The 24,932-nt window shown below is 38.4% G+C and overlaps 1 protein-coding gene across 1 annotated transcript; it reads left to right on the forward strand.

Annotated features, from left to right (window-relative positions):
* The first annotated feature begins 4,310 nt into the window (after positions 1–4,310).
* On the forward strand, positions 4,311–23,676 carry LOC139130518 (uncharacterized). The gene is made up of 3 exons (XM_070696289.1): positions 4,311–4,802; positions 18,881–18,958; positions 19,855–23,676. The coding sequence occupies exons 1-3, from the start codon at positions 4,517–4,519 to the stop codon at positions 22,548–22,550; spliced, it is 3,060 nt and encodes a 1,019-aa protein (XP_070552390.1). The 5' UTR covers positions 4,311–4,516; the 3' UTR covers positions 22,551–23,676.
* The last annotated feature ends 1,256 nt before the right edge of the window (positions 23,677–24,932 follow it).

Raw genomic sequence — 24,932 nt, forward strand, 5'->3', positions numbered from 1 at the left:
ACAAAGGTACATGGACATACAGCAATGATAGGAAGGTTTGAGAGCAACTAGTAGTTTGTATGTATACTCGACGTTTAAAAGGGCCCTTCGTCTAGAAGCATACTTGTTATGCACCGAAAACCCTGTGTTTAGATCTCTATCTGCAAATGAAGATCCTCAGCACATTCTCTCAAAAAGATGCAGGACGACGGAACGAAACCTCACGTCTAAACAGAATATGCGGCTTGTGTTCCTTGATTCAGGTTTAAGATGAATTCCACTTTTGACTAGTATGTATACGAAATATCAAGATCTGAGAACGAAGTTTATATCACACTATTACTACAACCTACCTGTTTCGTATAAGTTTTCATTGTTGACGTCAGCAGAAAATTTAAATACCCTAAGACAGCTTAGTAAATATATTGTTTTCGCAATGATGCGTAGAGACGATTATATGAGTAATGTACATCCCTCTTAATTTTGTTGTTTGTTTTATAATTGGCTTTCATGATTTGTTACTGTAAGTCACTTTTCCCCAGTGACCTTACTAATGCTTTGGTGCATTTTGGCCTGTTGACACAAGTACTGAAATAAGCTTGATATTGATTGATTGATATTGAAATCAACATCTTCAGAAAAGTAATTATAAGCCGAGTACAAATTTGGTCATTTGAACCGCGTGCTCGACTTTGAAAGCTTTTTAGGACGCCGCTCCATTCCAAATAGTCGGTACCGAACGTTTGAAGTTGCTAAGGGTGGAATAAATTTGTTTAGACAGTGCTTTAACAATGTGAAACTGTAACTGGCCTATGTTTAATTAAGTGGACCACTAGTCTGTTCTGAGGCCACCAAATGTAAAGCTAACTTCTAATATACCTGAAGATATGCTACTACGGGTTTGCCTGCTGTTTTTACAGGATGTCTCTGAAGAAATCACAACGAAGTATCGTTTAGGTTCTCAGTATTTTCTTAATGTGAATAACCCTTTGACTTCTTCACTAAATTTTGTAATTTACCATTTCGGTGTTAGCCTTTCAAAACATTATCAACTTCAGTCACACAAAATTCATAATTATTGGAGGCAGAGTGGGTTTTATGGCCGATTTCTCAATTCATAGTTTCAGAGAATGACGGCTTAAACTATTCCCGTCCTTTTGACCTCGTGTTGCTCCCTTCATGCAGGGGCGTGAAAGTTTTTAAAAAATCTCCATTTCACCTCTCGCGCCCTTTTTTGGAAGACAATTTACTGAACGCAGAACAGAAAATCAATACAAAATAAATCCTCGAGATCAGATATTCAATAAAGCATCGAATAATTACCACTCACAATACACGTCATCGTTTTCTGTATAAACAAGACTCAAATCAACAATGTCTCAGCTACTCTACGGCGATGCTTCAACAAGTGCATCTTCAAATAAAGAATAACACATATAAAATCTTCTCCGACATGAAGTTTCTCCATTACTTCGTCCACAAAGAGTCACTTTTACTCGTCGTGACTGTACATAATTCCCTTTAAATCTCTTAAACTCAGCTTTTCTCCAAAGCTTCTTACACATAGAGTCACTTTTACTCGAGGTGACTGTATAAAATTCTCTTTAAATCTCTTAAACTCAGCTTCTAAAAAACACAAAAATACCAAGACATTATTCTTTTTTCAAGCGCTGTTTACACAGACAATGCATCAATTACTGAAATATGTTTCGCACATGAATTCCTTAAAATATTAACGGCATATGAATGATAAAGGTAATTAGCGGATTAAAAATCAAAGAAATCCAATTAATTCGACACAAATATCATTCATGCTAAGCTGGCCTCATAACATTTATACATTTCAACCTTCTGTCCATGATGACTTAATATCGAAATTTCTCATGTTCCGAAAGTCAGAAACGTTTGTAAATTTGCTATACCATAGAAAGCGGTCTTTGCTAACATGAAGCAAAGATAATTTTGCACGAATTCCAATCATAGAATCACAATCGGCTAAACGACGGAAATGAGAACTTTACCTCACATGTCATTACACACTATTCAACTGTCCCCTCAAAGAAGAGATCGAAGCCAATTTCAAAATTATACCTTAACTGTAAAATACTAATATACATCATGAGTCTTCGTGCGAATCGTTTGTTCGTTAATAGATCACTAGAATTCATCCGAAGTTAGTCAGTTATATCATACACAGAGTTCCTGATTGATGCTTCAAACGTCGCGATACGATACTCATTGGATATCTTTTACTAAAGAGGCTTATGATGTGCGCACCTCGCCGTGTTCGATTATGGTCTTCTCTGTCCGGTTCATGCTGATTAGTTTTCCCATTTCGCGACCACATTATCGGTGTTCTTAGTCGTTCTTTTTCCTAAAATTTGATATTTTTCGAACGTTGTTTGCACCCTTATGATGATTGTTGAGCTTTTAGTGTCTATCATGTCACAGTTCTTACCGGTGTCTTTTATCTCGTAGTCGATTTCCGAGCACCATTTTGTCGTTATCGGATCTTGGGTCGTCGTCATCGTAGTCAGCTGCCGATTCTTGGACGGCCATCGTCATATAGTGTCTTCCACGACGAGATGTCATATACTCGTCTGAGCTTGCTTGTTATCCGTCGGATATATCTCCACCACATGTTATTTCTTATCTCGTCGGTCTGGGTAGTTTACTCGCTGTTGAGAGGTACGTTGAGATCTTGGACAGAGTAGAGACTCACAAAGTTGTTGGATGTCAACCTATGTGGTTTATCGCTGAAGTGTAAAGTTTACACATCAGAGATGCCCAGCTAACTCCGAATGAAGATAGTGGGTGATCATCCCTTTTTAAAAGAAATTGTAGTATCATTAGTAGATTAAATTAGTTAAGCCTCCAATCACTAATCAGCAAGAATTTCTTGAGTGGCTTAAGTAATTAAAATATTCTTCCCTTCGAAAAATACATTACTAAACTTCCTCTGATATGGCATCGCTCATATCAATTTTTACATAATCTGCATCTGTTGCATCATTTTTATAACATACTCCTTATGTAATTGTCCCAGGGTCCTGTCTGGGATGTAGATGCTAATGACACAGGTTCACTTTCTACTACCCTGACACTTAGATGTCACTGACGCAAATTCGTTTCCATATCCTTGGTAATTAGTTACCAATGACGCAGACACATTCGATGTCCCTGACAACGAAGTTTTACTCAAGCTGAATGAAAATTCGTAACGTTCATTAACTCTTACACAGACTTGGACAGTTCAGCCGTCTCATTCACTGACTTTTATACAAATTCCGAAATTACAAAACAATATCAAAAAGCCAAAGAAAATTTATTCTGTAACAATTGAATTGTGATCTTGTCGTAATCCTCCAGTTTACGTAAATTTTATGTGACCTAGGTGACGGTCTGAAGTTAGAAAACAAACCGAGATTTTCGTGCATCAGCGTATTTGCCAGTTTGTGCTTCGAGACTTCAATGGTTTGGAGCAAAAAAGTTCAAAGTCAGATGCATCTCAAAAAGCCAGACCGGAAATCACGTGCGAATTTCTCCAAAGTAGGCGTAAATTCATCTCCAAACGTGTGAACTTTGACCGATATGCAGATCAGAACTGCATCGGCATGCATGTATAAAAAGAGTCTCTTTTCTACGTCGATGGCCATTGCACACATGGATGGGAATATATCACTGTCAAAGTCAATATCCGAGCAACCCGCCACAACAATTATTGCAGCTGCGTTTTAGCATGTGAGATATTTGCGCTGTGTGAATTGTGAAAAAAATATTTTGAAACAAAGACTTGCATCATTTGTACGGTACGATTGTAATTGTGAACAGTTCCGCTGAAAGAGCTCGAATTATCGTAAGATCTCAGACAAACAATGTACAGTTCTGAACAGTAAAGTTTTTAACCTCATCACGCAAGATGTCAAATAAAATTACCATTGCATGAAAATTTTCTCGGTTTGGGTTTCTCATGTCGGTAGTTGGATCTTCTAAACTCAAAATACCCCCCCCCCCAAAAAAAAAAAACCACCCAAAAAATTGACCTATGAATGAATCTAACATTGTTGACGCGCTCTGCGTGATATTATGATGAACAATAATGGTCACTAGGAGACACTATGTAGGTTGGATAAATATTCACCAAGGAGCTGCTGAATGTCATGGCGCTGATTCTGTGCGTGCTTCATTGCTAAAGACAAGCTCTGCACGGCAAATAGAGTCAATGACATCAAACATAGAAAAAATAAAAAGAATTTGCAAAGACGAAGCATGCGCAGACGCCGCAATGTCTTTTAAGACACTTTGTGTATATAATTAGATGCACATACTGCAGTGCGCAAGTCAAGAAAGAGTAAATATAGATGTCTTAGATCACTGCTATTTTAGGTGTGTGCCTCAATATGATCTAAGCAAATGTGAAAAGAGAGCACTGCCGAAATATTCTGTTGTTTGGAGAGGGATTTTCGCCGCCGAAACGTGAGAAACGCGGGATGAACATTCACTTTAAAGTTCTATTAGGCTCTGCGAGAAGAACGTCATGGAAAGGGGAGATATTGATCCGTTACTGAAGCTCTTCAATGACCTCGACAGAGAGCTCAATGCTGACGACGTAAAAGAGATAAAATCACTTCTAATCGGTAAACAGTTGGACAGAAAACATGAAGATGACATGAGAGACGCGTCTGACATCTTCCTATACTTAAGACAACGTGGAATAATTTCGGAATCAAATCTAGACTTATTGATCAGCCTCTTTGATTTGATTCAAAGGCCTACGCTGAAAGAGAAAATTCGTTGGTTTCTCAAAGAACGAGGATTCGCAGGTACGTTGATATGGTCACGAAGAAATTCAAATTATTTACAGGCGTTCCAACTGACGAACGGCCGACCAGTTGTATTTAGGGTGCAATTATGATATAATTAGAGGTGAAAGTTAATTAAATTTGTAATTTCATATTGATGCCCAGCCCATGATTTAATGAGAGAGAGAGAGAGAGAGAGAGAGAGAGAGAGAGAGAGAGAGGGAGAGAGAGAGAGAGAGAGAGAGAGAGAGAGAGAGAGAGAGGTTTCACATATATATTTTTTCAAAACAGTAGACATTTGTTAGATATTCAAAGAATGATGTTCACTCTCGTAGCGTAATAAAACGGCCTTTTAATTGTGATAAATTTCAACTAGACATGAGATTATTTTTCAAGAGTTACTGAAAAACAACACCTTACAGTTAGGCCACTTAAAGAAAATTCTTTGTTTGCTGTCCTTGTTTTTTTTGAAAAACCTACCAGCCAGCCAAGGAAAAAACAAACACAGACAAAAAACACAATTGTATATAATACACAAGTGTATTAACATAAGCTCATTTTTCAGTTGGTTTCTTTTGGAAAATAGCATTTGTATATGTTATAGTTTCAACACTGTATCTGTTTTTCTATTTTCTTTGAAAACCTACTGGCACGCGGACGGCAAACAAAGAATTTTATTTACAGCGCCTCATGGTGTAAAACATAAATCACAGATATAAGTCACACGGTAGTAGTAGCTTCAACATTATTGGACGATACTATTACGAGTAATTTTCCAATATAATACAATGCAAAGAAAAGGGTAAAGGCACTGAAGGGTGGAATGAATCTGAATTGCTTAAGTGTTTTTGCCGCAATGTTTCAAGGCAAACATGCCATAAAACAGCCATGTTATGTTTATTAGTGTGTCGCTAGGCGATATTACATTCAAACAAGGCGTCGGAGGTTCGGTTACCATTTAGAAAGTGACGTGTTGCCTAAAATAGATATCCATAGTATAGTAGTGCTCATGAAAAAACAACTGAAGTGTGGTATATACTCACCCCGGCCTCCCTTGATAATACGACCTTTTTGGAGGATTGCAGCATCTATAAATAGAACTTTGGTTAACATCTACCGCCAATGACAGTTGCCAACATTGAATGTCACTTCACTGTTCAATATTTAGTTTTAGTGATGAAAGAGCTGTTTCTGGCGGGATATCTAAAAGAGAGCGCTTTACTTTTAATCGCTTTGTTTTCTCTTAAGATAGAGTGCTGGCATTCGACGGGACCAGCCCTAGACTGGCCTACTAGGTGCTTGTGTATCTTTTCAATTCACAGATCAATCAACGAGTCAATTGGTCAAGGAGTGACCCTTCTCACCCTTTTCTTGTGTAGAAAGATTTTTTTTCTTCAGCGATCTCTCGGCTATTGCGCGATTAACACTAGTTTATCGACATGACAGAGTTTGCAAGAATTTATAAATGAAATTTATCCAAAATACAAGTTAGATTCTGTAATGCCAAATTCAAGAATGTTTTGTATGTATGTGATTTCTCTCCTAAAAAGATCTCATGGGGAGAGGAAGAGAACTGTACTATTCGGTCTTTATTTCTGAGGTTCCAGTTTGATTTTGGCGTAATGTTTTGAAGGGTATATCATCTTTTTAATTTTAGTCTTTACCACACGACTTTAAATTTATTTACATGTTGAAAAAATGAATTAGAACTTCTCATGACCGCTTAAACGAATTTGGATTTGTCAATTTCAGCAGTTGTCATCGTGACTTGGGGATATCGAGTTTTAAGAAAAAACATTCACCCATTTTGTAAACTGCAACCCCTACCCAAAGATGTTATCGTCCACGAGAGTCCAGAGTTAGTGTGTATCTTATGTAAACAGAAAATTAAGACAACGAAATATACACACGCTGTAAACGCACATTATGGTTTATGTTGCAATAATATATTCATTTCGTATCTTTTGAATTGCACTGGCGTCTTAAACACTTCTTTGACTTTAGTTGTCACTGGCAAGGCGGAACCCTAGCCAGAAAAATCTGATTCCCGTGTTTGTCAATTGTAAAACGTTCACAGTGACCGTAACGGAATGCCAATATGTTCGGGTAATGCTTACTTAATCTTCTTGTTGATTTAGTTCGGAAAAGGACACAGTTGTTGGGTTTCTCAGTACAAGAAGCTAACGACATACCACGCGCCTAAGCTTATAACAGAAAACAATAAAACAAGGATGCTATTACGGTATATTGCTGCAAAAGGTCTAAACTGCTGTAGTGGGACATCAGGTGGGCACTTGAAAAAATAGTTGAATAAACAGTCAGAGGTTTGTCTCAATCGATATCGGAGCTCAGTGAACAAGACTCACCCAGCCAGAGTATTTACGACTATGTTTGCGCGAAATACCATAGACTGTCCTATGAAGGGGTTCGTGAAGTATCATGACGTACCAATGAATACAGGTGCTGCAATGGCGACGGCTATAATGCCAAAGATATTCAACGAAATAGGGCTCTCGCCGTTTTTTGTCGATCGCGAGCACTAACCTTTGTGAACATATTGCCACGTCCATAGAAGTGTCTGCGATTAAATTAACCATTACTTTATTTCAAACGCGGACATAATTGTGTGATGACTTTGCCAATTTATTTCTGAGTTGTCGGCGGTCAAGGTAAACGAGAAACAGTTGTTGAAGATTTGAAAATCGTTGTCAATCAAACTTTTTCATAAAAAACTTTCCAATAGCCGTTTAACTTTGTACATTATTATTCTGAGAACGCTCCGCGATGTCAGCCAATAATAGATAGGTTTGCAGCACTGGGAACTGGGATGCTTGCACGTCTCTAGCTCTGAATCTGTAGCAATGTGTTCTGTAAGGGGAGATGAAAAAAAAATTGAGCAAAATTGAAGAAAACTTGACTTGCTATGCGTCATTGCATGCATGAAAATGGTAGTTGTTAGTATAGCGCCCGCTATGGTCGTGTGTCTTTCTCGATTCCTGGTACTCAGGTGTGAGTCCATGAGAAGACAATGAAAACAACAATAGCTGCCTCCTTCCACATTGATCGATGGGCAAGAGAAGTTTACTGTCGGCAAATAGTATCACCGCAGAGACTTATAGAAATGACATACTCAGTTATTTTTTCGCCCAAAAACTACAGGGAAACATGTTATCTGTGTCTATTATGAATCTGCTGAGCAATTCTAGCTACTCACTGGCAGGGCTTTTTACAGCTGCGTCAGTGACGTGTCAGATTACCTGTAATTCCAATGCGTCAGGCGGGGTCTCCCTTCATCATGACGCGTCAAATCGGCTTAGCGGGCACACTGAATTCTGGAACTGCCTTAATTTGTAATGCACATGTGTAAATTAGAAATTCATGAGTGATCTCGACTGCTGCCATGTAGGTATAAGGGACCGTTCAGTTTTTACGGCCGGGGGGGGGGAGAGCGGTAAAATCCAGGGGGGGGGGGTGTCATCGTAATTTTGGCATCCGCGATGGGGGGGGGGGTCATCGCTTTTTTACTGGTAGGAAAGGGGGTCACCACATTTTCAAAAACATAATACCTACAATAAAGTTCACTTTATGCCATGGCCATGATCGACCCTCTTTACCGGCAGGCCGCCTTCGGCGGCCCACTACAATAAATATACTTCATGTATTACCCATGACCCTTTTAACGGGCAGTCGCCTTTGGCGGCCCACTCCAATTAGGTTTACTTCATGCAATGGCCATGATCAACTCTCTTTACCGGCGGGCCGCCTACTACAATAAATTGACTTTATTGTAATACCCCATGACCACCTTAACGGCCGGACGCCTTCAGCGGCCCTGTCTAGTTAAGTTTACTTTATGCAATGGCCATGATCGACCCTCTTTACCAGCGGGCCACCTTTGGTGGCCCTCTAGAATAAAGTTGACTATACATAATGGCCCATGACCCTCTTAACCGGAGGGCTGACTTTGGCGAACCACTCCAATAAAGTTTACTTTATACAATGTCCATGGACATGAGTGGTCTATGGAAATGAAGTTAAAAGTTGCCTTACAGTCGTCCTAATTAACAGACGTTTGCATGGATGTGGCTGAGAAGTTTGTGCACTGGCATCTCTGCAACGCGAATAAAGTGCGCCGCGTACCGGAGTTCAAATTTAAATCATGTGGGTAAATTTGACATATGGGTTTTGGTTATTTTTCAGCGGGGGGGGGGGGGGGGTTCATCAAATTTTTTCGTCTGACAAAGGGGGAGGGGGTCATCTTTTTTCACGAAAAATGCAGGGGGGTCTATATTTTTTTGAACACCGGCGACAAGATTTTGCCGCCCCCCCCCCCGGCCGTAAAAACTGAACGGTCTCTAATACCTTCTTGCTGCTTCGAACAGCGAAAACCGAACAGAATACAACAATTTCTTTTGAAAGTGGAGGATTTTTGAAAATCGCTGTCAACGGGCCTAGGTATCATTTCCCGATTTTTGGGAGCACCGATTCTTCATTAAATCCACTATAAGTTTTCATAATGATCTGAGTTCATGTTCTAATATTTCCACCGTATGTCAAGTCCTTAGGGACTGTCAGTTTCTTCGGCCTGGGGAGGGGGGCGGTGGATTCATGGGGGTCACCCTGTTTTTGACTTTGGTTATAGGGGTCACCATGTTTTTGAAATGCCAAATAGGGGGGTCAGTGTGTTTTTGAATTTCGACACGGGCTCATACTACTAGCCTAAATGCATAGTGCTTTAATAACGTTAATAATATTAAGGCAGTATTGCTGAAGGCAATGAGTACTTGGGCCGTGATAGAGTAATTTTGAGGACAATATATACTACTATTCAAATATGGTCTTGAATTTCCTCCTGTCAATGAGGCATTTGATTAACTGGTTATTAAACGAAGCAATGGCATGACAACGGCAAAATATGTCTAGCAACTTTTGTGGAGTTTGAGGCAGGGGTTCTTTATTTATAGCGGGAATTGCTTAAACTCCTTAAATATTCAAATTACAGCAAATTCTTTGTTCTCGATGGTAGATGTCTAATATTTAGATGGGCATATTTAGATTTCTACCCTATAGTTATCCCTATATACCAAAAATCGGACATCCAGCTCTATTGGCTTGCTCAGAATTGAATATGCGCATAATTAATGAGGTACAATATGTGGTGTCATAAGGTGTCCCATCATACCATTTATGAAGGGTGTAGCACTTGTGGTTACTGAGTTGAGGACAAATATATATATTTGAGGTCAAAGGTCATCGAGGTCACGTGATATATTTTGTCAAAATAATTGTATTGCTAAGTTATTCCTATATACCAAAAATCAGACCTCTAGTTCTATTGGCTCGCTCAAAATAAGATATGCACATAATTAATGAGGTACAATATATGGTGTCATAAGGTGTCCTTTCATACCAAATATGAAGGGTGTAGCACTTGTGGTTACTGAGTTGTGGACAAATATGTATATTTGAGGTCAAAGGTCATTGAGGTCACGTGAAGTTTTGTCAAACAAATTATATTGTTAACTTATCCCTATATACTAGTACCAGAAATCAGACCTCTTGCTCTATTGGCTCGCTCATAATTAGATATGCACATAATTAATGGGGTACAATATGTGGCGTCATAAGGTGTCCCATCATACCAAATATGAAAGGTTTAGCACTTGTGGTTACTGAGTTATGGACAATAATGTATATTTCAGGTCAAAGGTCACCAAGGTCACATGATATTTTGTCAAAATGTCTGAGATATCTGCGTGAACAGATGGACTCACTGATGGACTCACGGACGGATATGAGCCAATCTATAAGCCCCCTGGACTTTATCCGTGGGGACAAAAAAACTGTGTCACTGCATCCTTTAGGCAATATGAATACAATGAGAAACTAAATTTTATTTTTCTTGGCATCATACATGCGAGTCTATGGAGAACTGCCTTATACATGGGAGTCTATGGAGGTGTAAACTAAAAAGTCCTCTAACACGGCCAAATTTGATAGCATTGTGAAACAAATCGACGTGCATCTGTATGGGGTTGGGTACTAGGCGTGAACGGACGGACGGACGCACGGACATGACCAAACCTATAAGTCCCCTCGGACTTCGTCCATGGTGATTAAAAACAACGCAACAGTTAGGCCCTATTACAGCTACACCGGCGGTAGGTTCATATCCAGAGCCCCGTACCGTCTGCCGCCGTCGCTTGAGAACAATCTCATGCACCCGGCCATATGGGCAGCTGGCCGGATGCATGACTTCCCGGAGAAGGCGAGCTGTCACGTTCAAGCTCAGGATTATTTGTCGATCAAATTTCAATAAATTTACCTTACCTAGATGAAATTTTGTCTATAGGCTGAAATTTCGCCGAAGTTTGACAAAATTTAATACATCGATTTTTCAGGTTCATATGCGACATTTTGAGTTTTGAGTGCAGACAGAAATAAGTTTTGAGGCAACATGGCTGCGACCCCATGTTGACCCCTAGCCCTGCGTACGATGCTATGTCCTACAGCTAACACACAGCATCGTACTCAGGGCCAGCGAGAGAGTTGCCGACATCGACGGTTATTTACGAGAAGTGAATAAAGACTGTCATTTTGGAAGCGATCGAGTAGCTGAGGTAGGCTGGGATACGACTTGGGCCCAAGAACGCTGAATTTCGGCAGTAATTTGGCTTTTTACGTCAAGTCCCAAAATGGATTTGAAGTCACCGACCAAACGTACGGGTCTTTGCAGGGCTGTGGTGAGCGGGGCGGTTAGCTGTAGCGGAACACACAGCATCGTACGCTGGGCTAGTTGACCCCCAAGTGAAAATGTGTTCGCGATCAAATCTTCCTATATTTTTTCAGAATTTTCAACAAAATCATTGCTTCTTACATCTTTTGTAAAATATAAAATACTAAAATAAAACTGCGATGTGCCATGTCTCCAGATTTCTAAAATATCGTTCGTTGACCGTTCGACGCAAACTTGTGACGCAGTTGAAATTCAATACTGACCGCCGGGCGCCAATAATCTTAATGAGACGAGATCAGTCTAGACATCCTCCAAATTATCCAACCATTCGCATTGGAGTTCAGCTCGCTTAGAGTATCATAACATTTTTCGGCCTTCTTTTAGATCGACCCTAATATATCTCCCATTTAGGAAATAAATACACAAGCTACCTCGACAAAACTTCGTGCACCATCCAAGACCAAACGCACTACAAATCTGTCTTGACGTCATCATCTCCTTACATGGTAATCGGCATACCGTATTTTTTAGCAAAGGGGACACAGAATACGTCGGAGTATTCAGTTTCAAAACGTATTACATTGTGTGATGTTGTCAAAAAAAAGTCATGTTACTGCAGTGGTATAATTACAAATCACAAAAGTTCAAATCAGTTTATTTTGGACTAGCTTTACCAACATTTCATATTGTTTCTTATGCCAGATTTGACCACGTGCTTACTAGCGACCCCTTTTCATGCAAATTTTGTGTCAAATGATGTGTTCCCCTGGAAAAACAAACGTACGATTTCTAAATGAAGGAGGCGAAATTTGCCCTCAAGACTCGAAAGCACCCCTTTGGGGTGTACCTAGCTATTTTTAACGAGCTTCTCGAATCTGCAGCTCTATTTCGAAATGATGGTCTGGTTTCTCAGCTCAAGGATAAGTGTTCTCCATCGCTGTGGGCATTACTATTCTCAACCGGGGGTACAGTTTCCAGTCGTAATGTTTTTCATTGTGTCCGGGATATAAAACCTTTCCTTTTCAAACTTTCTCTTTGATTAACACTAATCCACATCTTGTCAGTGATTAAACATGTTTCAAGTTTAAATGTTAAATTCTGGTCTCGAGCCCTCCTGTTCGACCAAACCGAAATTACCCCTCCCACTTTGGCTCGTCCAGTGGGTGTAGCAAGGGTCGTGCCATCGCCTAGGAAACGGAGGGTGCATTAATTGTTGCATTTCGATGCACATTTTGATTATATTCAGAAGATTTTGTGGCAAAAACTCAGATAGAGAAGCATTTATATTCACATCTCACTTATTCAAGACTGGCTGAGAGCAGCACTTCCATTCAGTTAACATCATTACGCCATTTATTATGCCAAGAAAGATGAAGCCAATACATTTTGCCCTCCCTGGTCTCAGCCAGAAATGGTTATACCTTACAGTTTTTTCCCACGGAATGAAAACAAATGTACTTGGGCTGAGGCCCAAGTACAATAAAACATATTTTCATTGACCCCAAGCGCGAAACTTAAATATATCATATATATATATATATATATATATATATATATATATATATATATATATATTATATATATTATATGTCTGATAAACAGACTTAAGTTTCATGCATCCTGCAATCATCAGACAGAAGAAGTGAATGTATTGTTAGTTTAACACTCTTATATATGTACATATACATAAGAGTGTTGAGCTAACAATACTTTCACATCTTCTGTCTGATGATTGCAGAATTCATGACACTTAAGTTATAGATATCATTACTTTGTACTTGAATAATTTTGTTATATATATATATATATATATATATATATATATATATATATATATATATATATATATATATATATATATATATATATATATATATATACGAAAATGGATTGCTTGTCAATGCAGGCAAAGTATAGTGCTCAATGCATTTCTGCAGGGCGGTAATACTGAGAATCTAGGAACTTGTAGTTGTCACTCTACAGACTGTTTCATGCGCTAAGCAATCATCAGGATATATATATATATATATATATAATATATATATATATATATATATATATATATATATATATATATATAATATATATATATATATATATATATATATATATATATATACACACAACTGAGTTGATCAGGATAATCTAAAATATTACATTTCCACTACAAATTTGTTTCGTATAGGCTGCAGAGCCGCCTACACTCATCGGGTGGCTGTGATCGACTGAAACTTTAGGCGGAAACGATTTCTTTTGTTTTGTTTTTGTTGGCACCTGTTTGTTGCAAAAGGTTGAATAATTAGTGACTGCACAAGAGAAATTTTCTCCTGTGTCTGCAGGTCGATACTAATTCGTTTCTATTGTTGAGGGAGCACATTTCAGGATATCTGAGGAGTATGAATTTCTCGTGGAGGCACAGATTGCATTTTTTTGTGACGTTGGAGTATGGATTGCATTGCTTTATTATTTTCCAGTCAATCCTGTATTCTGTCTTTGCATCTTTCAGTGACCAGATGTGCTTGCTCAGTTCGGTGCTGTTTCTGTATTTTGTGTTGCGGAATGATAGCATGTGGTTATTATATCTTGTTTTGAATGGAGTCTCCGTCAGGCCGATGTATGTGCGTGTGTATTGTTGTCTTCTCTGGTGACCGTTGCTTGGTAAACCACGCCCTCGGTGAGGCATTTTCCTGGCAATGGGCATTTGCTCTTTTGTCTGCAGTTGCATTCTTTATTGGTGATGGTGGCGGTTGTGGTCTTGTTTTCCATTTCCTTGTCAAGTACTGATTTGTTGTGTGAAGTGATAATACTTTGCATGTTCGGCATACAGCTGTAGCTTAGTTTGAGTGTATTCTGTTGAATATCTTCCTGAGTGGATGATCGTGGCGGAAACATTTGTCGATTAAATGTAGAAATTGCGCCCGATGTTGGTGTTGACGCTATTGTCAAACGGTGGGTTGAACCATATGATGTTTCGTGTTCTTGTGCGTTTTTCCTGTTGTTGTACGGGTTGAAAGTGAGTTGGTGGTCGTAGCCGCTCTTTTTGAGTGCATCTTGGTATGGTGTGATGGCTGAATCGAATGTTTGTTTGTCTGATGATATGCTGGTCAATCGTTTGTTGATGGATTCTGGTATGTTGCGGATGATGGAGGGTGGGTGGTTGCTTCTGTGGTTGACGTACCAAACCAAACAACATCCCGCTATACGTCAACCACAGAAGCAACCACCCACCCTCCATCATCCGCAACATACCAGAATCCATCAACAAACGATTGACCAGCATATCATCAGACAAACAAACATTCGATTCAGCCATCACACCATACCAAGATGCACTCAAAAAGAGCGGCTACGACCACCAACTCACTTTCAAACCCGTACAACAACAGGAAAAACGCACAAGAACACGAAACATCATATGGTTCAACCCACCGTTTGACAATAGCGTCAACACCAACATCGGGCGCAAATTTCTACATTTAATCGACAAATGTTTCCGCCACGATCATCCACTCAGGAAGATATTCAACAGGAATACACTCAAACTAAGCTACAGCTGTATGCCGAACATGCAAAGTATTATCACTTCACACAACAAATCAGTACTTGACAAGGAAATGGAAAACAAGACCACAACCGCCACCATCACCAATAAAGAATGCAACTGCAGACAAAAGAGCAAATGCCCATTGCCAGGAAAATGCCTCACCGAGGGCGTGGTTTACCAAGCAACGGTCACCAGAGAAGACAACAATACACACGCAACATACATCGGCCTGACGGAGACTCCATTCAAAACAAGATATAATAACCACATGCTATCATTCCGCAACACAAAATACAGAAACAGCACCGAACTGAGCAAGCACATCTGGTCACTGAAAGATGCAAAGACAGAATACAGGATTGACTGGAAAATAATAAAGCAATGCAATCCATACTCCAACGTCACAAAAAAATGCAATCTGTGCCTCCACGAGAAATTCACACTCCTCAGATATCCTGAAATGTGCTCCCTCAACAATAGAAACGAATTAGTATCGACCTGCAGACACAGGAGAAATTTCTCTTGTGCAGTCACTAATTATTCAACCTTTTGCAACAAACAGGTGCCAACAAAAACAAAACAAAAGAAATCGTTTCCGCCTAAAGTTTCAGTCGATCACAGCCACCCGATGAGTGTAGGCGGCTCTGCAGCCTATACGAAACAAATTTGTAGTGGAATGTAATATTTTAGATTATCCTGATCAACTCAGTTGTGTATTTAGCTCTACTCTAGTATTGAGCACTCTACTCCAGCTGATCTTGAACTAAACAAGTATATATATATATATATATATATATATATATATATATATATATATATATATATATATATATATATATATTTAAAAACTATCTACTGTTGATTGACCAATCAGAGTGCTCAATTCAGGGTGTTTTATTTACTCATAAAGCCTTGGTCACCAAATTCCAGAAACGAATGACAGCGCTGTAGTAAAGTACTGTCCAATCAAAAGTGAACATGTCATATTCTGTAGACATCTGGTACGTTTTAATATTCAAATATGGTAACACAGCGGAAACCAGCTGCAACACAAAATCTGCTGTGCCCTTGGGCATTTATAATGTGCCCTAGGCATTTATAGGATGTTCCATTACATTGGAAGGCTATTTCACAAATAAAAGTTTTAATCATATCCTAAACATGTTACATTGACAAAGGGGACGGTCGACGTAAACACATTGAAAACGAAAATATATCAGTTAGGGGCGATAGTTTTTAAGTCGGATAAAACCCTCGTACTCGGGCTCTTCTGGTATATAAAGTCCAACCCTACTATAAAATGTCTCGGCCTGCGGCCTCGACATTTTATCGTTGGGTTGGACTTTATATACCAGAAGAGCCCTCGTACTCGGGCTTTATCCTATATATATATATATATATATATATATTATAGTTATGTCTGTAAGTTTTTCGGCGCGCCCTTCGGGGCGTTACTTTAAAATGTCAAACATATTTTCAGCATGCCCTTCATCCGCATGGATGACTGTCATATATCAGATATATATCAGAGATATATGGATGTTTAATATTTTTCGGCGCGCCCTGAGGGCGCAGGATTTAATATATCAGAGCTTTATGTCAGAAATATCTTGATGTCTGTAAATTGAAAGTGTTTTTTGCAAAGTGTACTAAGCATTATGAAATCTGAAGTTCATATGAAAAGCATGACAAGTTCCTGATACTTTTCTGTTTTCCCTATGAGAATTCAGTACTACTAAGCAACATGCACTAAAATTTCACAAGTTTCACATTTTTCTTATAACAATTCTGGACATCTGGTTATGTGCATAAAAAGTGTGGAATGCATTCACAGATCATTCAAAATACTGTATTCAAACTTAAGAATTGACACTTTTAAGTTCCTACCTTAAATGACAACAATTTCATTAAAATACAGAATGATAGAATGTTTGATATATACCCCAATATATATATATATATATATATATATATATATATATATATATATATATATATTATCGATGCTAAAGCAGAGCGTTTTAAATAATAACACAAAATTACTTCAAGTACTAAGTACAAATATATATATATATATATATATATATATATATATATATATATATATATATAATATTTATATATATATATTTTTTTTTATATATATATGCGCGCAGGGGGGGTCACCCTGTTTTCGAAAGTTGGAATAAAGGGGATCACCCGGTTTTCGAAAGTTGGAATGGTGGGGGGGTCAGCCACTTTTTTACGTCGGCAAAACATAATCCACCACCCCTAGTCCGAAGAAACTGACCAGTCCCTTAATGCAACCGTATTACTCTAAACGGGCCCTTTGGGGAAAGTATGCTTGCACAAACTATATAAAAACTTATAGCAATTTTAAAGATGCCTTGTCTGCTCATTGCGCCCAAAGTACGTTGGCATAGGAAGGAACATGAAGGCCCAGTTGTTGGGACTATGATGGACATTAAAATGAAGCAGTCTTGTTTTGGCTGCACATTGCAAACAGTGTTTTTTAGCTCATGTATTCACTCACGTAAGCTTATGTCATACACATGACTATCTATCTGTCTGTCTGTCATTTGACGCGATTTATCTAAAAAATGCCGAATTGGAATAGAATCTGGTACATATATTATGTTTCCGAATGGCAAGAATCATTAGTCTTTGGTGGGCGTTGCTCGCTCAGTTTACACTACTTTGCACAACCATTTTTTTAGAAATTACTCATTCTTTGAATGACGGTATTGTATCTTATTAATTTTAGTGTAGACGTTAATCAAGGAACCATCTGGCAGATATAAAGGTCATGTAGAAGTATTGTTACGATGGCACTGCTCATTTACATGTTTAAAGAGCTCTCCTTATTAAGGATTTCTATATGGATCGACTTGTCGGAAGTTGACGAAACTTTCCATGCACATTGAAGATGCCATCGTGTATCATTGATGAAGGTCGTTTAGCATTTTCCAATTAGCTGACTATTAATTTGCATATTCAAAAAACAATCCTAATTTGGGATAAGTTTGACCAAAGTTAATGAAATTTGCTGTTTACATTTAAGATACTATAATATTAATTGAAGTCGTTTAGCATTTTTATCGGCTAATTACTGATTTGCATATTTAACGAGCATTCGAAATTAGGCGTATTCAACTGGAAGGACTCGATCGAAGTTGATGAAATGTACGATAATATTAATTTAAATTTCATCACCTAAACTTCGAAGCTGTACATTATGAATATTGCTCACGATTTTAATTGTAATAATTTTAATGCATTTGCAAACTCGTCAGTGCAAAAATATCAGGGAAAGGATTAATTTGCAGCCACTTGCAACATAACCTTATACTGCAAAATGGGAGCATTTTCAGTTTATTTCTGGTTCAGATAATGGAATCCATGCAAGTTGACAATTTTGGATTCAGTAATATGACCTTAATAGCTCGTTAATAGCAAATGAGCCAAGTAATCCATCTCCTACCTTGCTACCTACCTACCTTAATCGTCTGAAGACTAATGGGGAACATGTTGCTAAGCAGCCATTGTGTGTGTGTACCCATGTCCGTATCTGCGACGAATGGCTCTGGAAGTGCAAGGCGAAAAACACAATGACTGAATCCAACGCAAAGAAAAGCTGCTAATGTTTAAAAAGGCTGACAGAAACATACGAAACAAACTATGCATTATGATTATTCGGCAAATATGCCTGGGAAGCAAACCAGCGTGCGATAGATAACTTTCTCTGAATATATATGTATGTGTGTGTTGCGTGTGTAAGGCTTGCTCTTCAGTTTATCTTTATATCTTTACTCTTTACAGAAACCCCAAAAGACAAGAGACAGAAACGGCAACTGAGCAGTCTTGACGATGAAGATAGCGCTTCAATTGACTGCAGAAGTATGGAATGTCTAGCTCTTTCCTTATTCTTTCACGACTACTTTGTTTGAGTTTACCATTAGAACTTGAAGTTCTTAAATTGAATGACACGTGGTGAACATTTATTTCACTTTGATAATCGGAATTAGTGTTAAGAGCACCATTGATATTATAAAGATACCTTAAGCTGTTAAGAATTAAAAAGCTGAAGAAATGAAACAATAAAACAAAGTCAAATGAATTAAAATCAATTTTTAAAAAAATCTATGGAAAATTAATCCTGAACAAAACAATAAACCATATGAATTCAGCTGATCGCGTGAATTCAACCCCCCTCTAACATGTTTTGTAAAGATAAAAATTTGGATCTTTAGCGGCAACATCAAAACAATCTGTGGACGATACTAAGTGTGAAATATTAATCTTGTTTTCAGCACGAAAGGGATATGAATTTGTACATTTATGTTTTTGTCTCCAGCTTCAGTGAATTCTTCGCAGGTCAAGAGATTGCATAAATAGGTACAAACCATAGCCCCTTCAACAGCTGTGTGTTTATTCATCAAACCCTCAAAAGAATTAATTGTGGAGGCATACAAATAAAGAATAGAGATAGGCTATCGAGACCAACGTAGGTGGTTATGTACGTGCACTGTGTAAAAGCCTGACCTAGCGACCCTCAGGGTTATGATTTATTGATGTTAAACTTCCTTTGTTCATTAATTTTCACTATTGCTGGTCAAGCTTCTGTACGTCTTTAGAAACAATATTCAAATGCGACTTTCATGCGACAACTGGTGAATGATATCTTGAAAACGGGGAATATTTCACATTAAAACAACTTGGCTGACGAAAGGGAGAGTAAGAATTGCCCTAACCTAGTACGTCCCAGTTGAGATTTTATTGTTGTTCATTCGTAGGAACTGCAGCAAAATGTGAAGAACACTTGAGAAACCACTACGAAAGCAGGATGAAGTGGATCGAACCTGTTCCGTACTACGAGGGTGGATTTCAGCTTGACTTGATTGATGTGTATGTAAACTTAGAATTAGTTGAGAGGAACAAACGGGGAAAAGAACTGTCAGGTGTCGATTTTCGCCAGAGTCTGTCAGCCCCTAAACCTCCTTACAGGGTGTTAGTCGAAGGAGAACCGGGCATTGGGAAAAGTACATTTTGTAGAAAGTTAGCTTTGGACTGGGCAACGAAAACAGAAAAAATGCTCGAAAGGTATAGATTATTAATACTTTTGGAACTCAGGCAGATGGTTACAAGAGGAGGTCTGATAGACGCAATATATGATCAGTTATTGCCAGAGAGTTCCGGTGTAAATGAAAGAGATTTGGAAAAGTTTCTCGCAGAAAACCCGAAAGATATAATAGTAGTTCTAGACGGTGCAGATGAAGCTCAGACCCCTGTGAAAGAGGATGTCATGAAAATCATATCGCGTAAACTGCATCCGATGTGCACTGTCATCATCACGTCTAGAAACATTGAAAGAAAACGTATTGTAGGATTCGTCGATCAGCATTATATCATTAAAGGCTTCTCCGCGGAAAACACTCTGCTCTACATCAACAGGTACTTTGATGAAGACAAATTAGCAGCCAGTGAGCTTTGTAACAAGGTAGAAAGCAATGAAAACTTAAAAGCGTTAGCGATGAATCCACTGAACACAACCCTACTTTGCATTCTTTGGGAAGACAACAGCTGCATTCCTAGCCAGCTTTCGCAACTTTACCTTCAGTTGGTCATGAGTATATTCAAAAGATTTTGTCAGAAAAATGGAAAAGTCGTTCCTGAAGATGACCAGCTGCCTTCGGAATACAAAGAAAAATTTCACAGGCTTGCAAAAATGGGGCATGATTGTTTAGTAAAGGGTATACTTCGTTTCGGGTCGAAAGAGCTGGAGGAATTCGGCATTTCAGAAAACTGTGATCTGCTGCAGTTAGGTTTGTTGAATAAGGAATATAGCAGTGCAAAACTTCAAGCATGTAAATTTTGGGTTTTCCTCCACAAAACATTTCAAGAATTCCTGGCAGCTTACTACTTGCACGAAACCGGACAATTATCTGATAGAAATGTATTAGTGCGTGTGGTCAGTGACGAACAGTTGAGTACAGTGTGCCTGTTTACAGCTGGGCTACTCGGAAATCATGGAGAGGGACTATTTGATGCATTCAGACAAGCGCTTATGTCAGAAGGTTCTTCAAATACCGAACACCACTCCAATGTGATACATTCAGCCTTCAGCTGCTTACATGAGTCTGGAAACCGCCACACTTTCGCGTCTAAGATCGTGCCGGTCACGATAAAACACAATGCTCTTACTTTCTACAATGCAATTTGTACTTCCAGTTTTATCTCTGGTTTGGCTGCAATCATAAAAGAGAGCAAAGCAATGTCGATGACCCATGAAAGTTTGGTCATAAAGGAATTGGAGTTCATTAGACCGACAACGTATGTTTCACCCGTACACGGCAGCGAACTGTTTGACGTTTTAAGAAATTTGGGCACGCTCCGGAAATTCAGTTTCATGATTGCGAATGCCATAGAAAATAAGGTAGCAAAGGTTATCGACGGTAATCCGCATCTTGAAGAATTTCGTTTAACGGTCTTCGTAGACCAAACGCGTTCGCTGTTGCCTAATGTTTGTGCATCTATGCAAAACCTTACCAATTTTAAATGCCTGACAATACTAATAAACGAACTTGACCGGTCCGCGAATATTACCGAATTTCTACGATCAAATCCAATGAAAACTGCCCTACACCTAAATGGGTCACTTGAATATTTTGAACTTCATGGGTTCCACCATGCTGAGCTTCTGTTCCTCGAAATCGCACATCAGATTTATCAACATGGCTGTTTGTCAGCTTTAAGATTAGGGTTTTTGTCAAACGGAATGATAGTCGAAAGGAGGCAAGAATTGACAAAGATATTTAGAAGAAATAACCGCATCAGCAAGTTCTTTTATTACACTGAGGCCATAAGTGAGTCAGACGCGTCTTCGAACAATGTAGAAGGGACCCCTACTGTCAGAGATAACTTAACCGGGGGCACCAGGTGGGAAAACACGTCTGCTCCTGGTTATAATGAGAAGGTACTCGGTATTACAAAAGAATTCTATGAAGCCATGACAAAAAGTGAAATCCTGAGGTATGTCATCGTTAAACATTTTGGAGACAACCGTGATTTAAAATTGTTGTTTGAAGGTCTTCAATCTAGTATTAACATTCGCCATTTGATTCTCATTTTTGAGAATGGCCCGTCTGATGTGAATCCACTCTTTGCACTGCTTGAGTCGAATCAAAGTATAGACTTGCTTGCTGTTTTAAGCACTATTGACATGGGTGAGTTATCCGTTCCGTCTCGATTCAAAGAACATGAAGTTGTGTCAAAGGTTAGCGACAAAGTTGATGCTCCGATATTAGGCAAAGCTAACTTCTCTCTTTCGTCGAGATGGGGAGTTTGGCTAAAACGCATAAATTCACGTGAAAAAAACATCAGAGATGACAAAAGCGCTGTCGATTTCTATGCTAAAGAGCAACTACTTGACCATACACTTCCGTATTTTAAAGTGGCCGGTTGGAAAGTGCGTGCTTGGGAAAGAAAGTAGACCAAAACGGACAATGGCAGTGGCCGAACTACATCAAAACACAGTCTGTTCTAAACCGTAACAGCTGTTTTGTCCGGCCATACAACATTTGCCTGGACTTCATTAGGTTCGTATGTAAATTGTGATGTAATCTTATTCTATGTAACACGCACGTATATATCGGTATTGCACGATATAGAATACCCGAATCGAAGAAATTAGCGTATTTAATGATTGGCAGATGACTTCGCACATTATATCAATAACAAGTAATGTCTTTTGTTTATTGATATTCAACACTTTCAAGACAAAAATTTTGATAAGTAATTGGAATTTTAGCGGATCAGTAATTGGAATTTCACCGTGTACTTAGCGTTTGTTTATTTTTATCTGTGTTACTTGTCATGTATGACACTTTTCCTTTTCATGTAATGGATGGAAAGAAGTGAGCGTATTCCATAGTCGGAAAGGGACTTGTATTATGTTCGTTATACTGTTGTTAATCATTGATTTTGAACGTTTTTAAGACCACAATATTTCTATAAGTTATCGGAAGTTTAGGGTGTGACATCTACAATTTGTTCATGTCACCGCTCTATATATATTTCTAAGTCAAATACAAGATATTGACAGACATAATTGGTGCTACAATGTCAAATGATTATTTGACTTTTTAGGACTAATCGTAAGAATATACTTGTACTCAGTGAATATACCCGTTGGAATGTATAGCTTTTTCTGAACAATATTTTAAAATTTGCAGATTGAAAATTACAAGAGTAGACCCGTCTTAAAGACGCTTGTGTGTTATTGATATTTTAATAGTGATTTGTGAGTACATTTACCCTGTTACGTCACATAGCTCATAGTTGTAATTGCCTCGCAATACTTGGCTATAGGCGAACAACCTTGAATACGAAATGAACAAACCAATACATCATCATTACAAGATTTTTTGGTGTAGCTTTCGATGACGTAAGCTGAATACCATTTATTGATTGATTGTATGTTCCTTTCGAGCCTTCATAAGTTAGAAGCTAAATGTAAAATGTTCTCGTTGATTTAATTTCACATGAGTTACAGTATGTATTTTATTTAATTCAAATTTGTGATATAAATAAAATAACCCAAAGAATATTGTCTACGATTCCATTGCACGTTTAGTAATACTTATTCAATACTGTCTCAGTGTATGGTAGCTGGCTGACAAAAGATGCAAGGCCCATTTTAAAGTGGCCACTTCGTTGAACAGTACGGGAACCGCAAGAGGGCCGACGTTTGACATTCCGAGGTCAATCGATGTAGATTTCGGTCTTTGCTTTTGAGCGAACTGACAGATATGTCAGTGTGCTTGCGGCGCCTACATTCTACCGACATTGCGTGTAACTACAACAATGCATTTACAGTTACCACTATATTTACAGAAAAATGACAAAAGGCAGCATAATCAAATGAGTTCACATTCTGAAGGTGCACTCTAGCTGGTAAGCAAGAACACAATTTACACGTGTCATGTCCTGTTCTCCATTTGGTGATGGGACCATGGTTATAGAAAGCGTTCTTGAGGGACAATGTTATTACCGTAACCTGCACAAAAACATAAACATATTGAGATGCTAATTTTGCATTCCTCAGTTCTAAGACAGCGTTCACTAATTATGGCCGGGGGTGGGCCGGCAAAATCCAGGGGGTCACCTGAACTTTGAAAACTGCAAGGGGGGCGGGGTCATGTATTTTTCAAACAGCTCGGGGGGGGGGGACACTTAGTTTCATAAGTATCCGTCCCGTCAAAAAGCAGTTTCAGTGTTCAGAAATATTCTGGGAGATAAAAATGATTCGTTGCATGATTTCATTCTCTTAAGTTATTCATCTGTAAATCTGAACAAAGTATAATTATCTGTCACATGAACATCTTGACTTGACAACTCTGAGGCTTGTCTTATTGTAAATTAAGCTCACTGCACTGAGGGCAATGAACAATTCCTATTACTTACATATTAGAGATATAGCAAGTTTTGTCAGGGAAATTATTTAACAGTTACCTGTACTGAGACTACTAGTACCATGAAAAGTTAAATAATACTTTTAGGTGAAATTCCAATATCATAATTGTTGTCCACATCTGAACTTTTAAATACCCTATTTGAATCAAGTACATTTGTATCAATTATCAAACACCTATAAAAGCACAAATTAATTTAGTTTAGCATTTAAAAAAAATATTCTTACTTTTCTCATAGACTCCAGTGTATAGTGAATCAGCATTTCGGTGAAATTCCAAAATCTAATTTCTTGCACACATATCAACCTTTAACCATCCTAGGCTAAGTACTTTAAAATGAATTATCAAATGTCTATAAATACACAGATTTTGATAGTTTTGTATTGGAAAAAATTATTCAT

The sequence above is a fragment of the Ptychodera flava genome, chromosome 4, assembly GCF_041260155.1.
Source record: "Ptychodera flava strain L36383 chromosome 4, AS_Pfla_20210202, whole genome shotgun sequence".
Classification (NCBI taxonomy): Eukaryota; Metazoa; Hemichordata; class Enteropneusta; family Ptychoderidae; genus Ptychodera; species Ptychodera flava.

What these genes read in the sequence shown, in the direction of transcription:
- LOC139130518 (XM_070696289.1), top strand. Translation starts at nt 4,517, where the DNA reads ATGGAAAGGGGAGATATTGATCCGTTACTGAAGCTCTTCAATGACCTC. An exon ending in CAAAGAACGAGGATTCGCAG is followed by an intron (nt 4,803 to 18,880) that starts GTACGTTGATAT and finishes TACTCTTTACAG; the next exon opens with AAACCCCAAAAGACAAGAGA. An exon ending in CGCTTCAATTGACTGCAGAA is followed by an intron (nt 18,959 to 19,854) that starts GTATGGAATGTC and finishes GTTCATTCGTAG; the next exon opens with GAACTGCAGCAAAATGTGAA.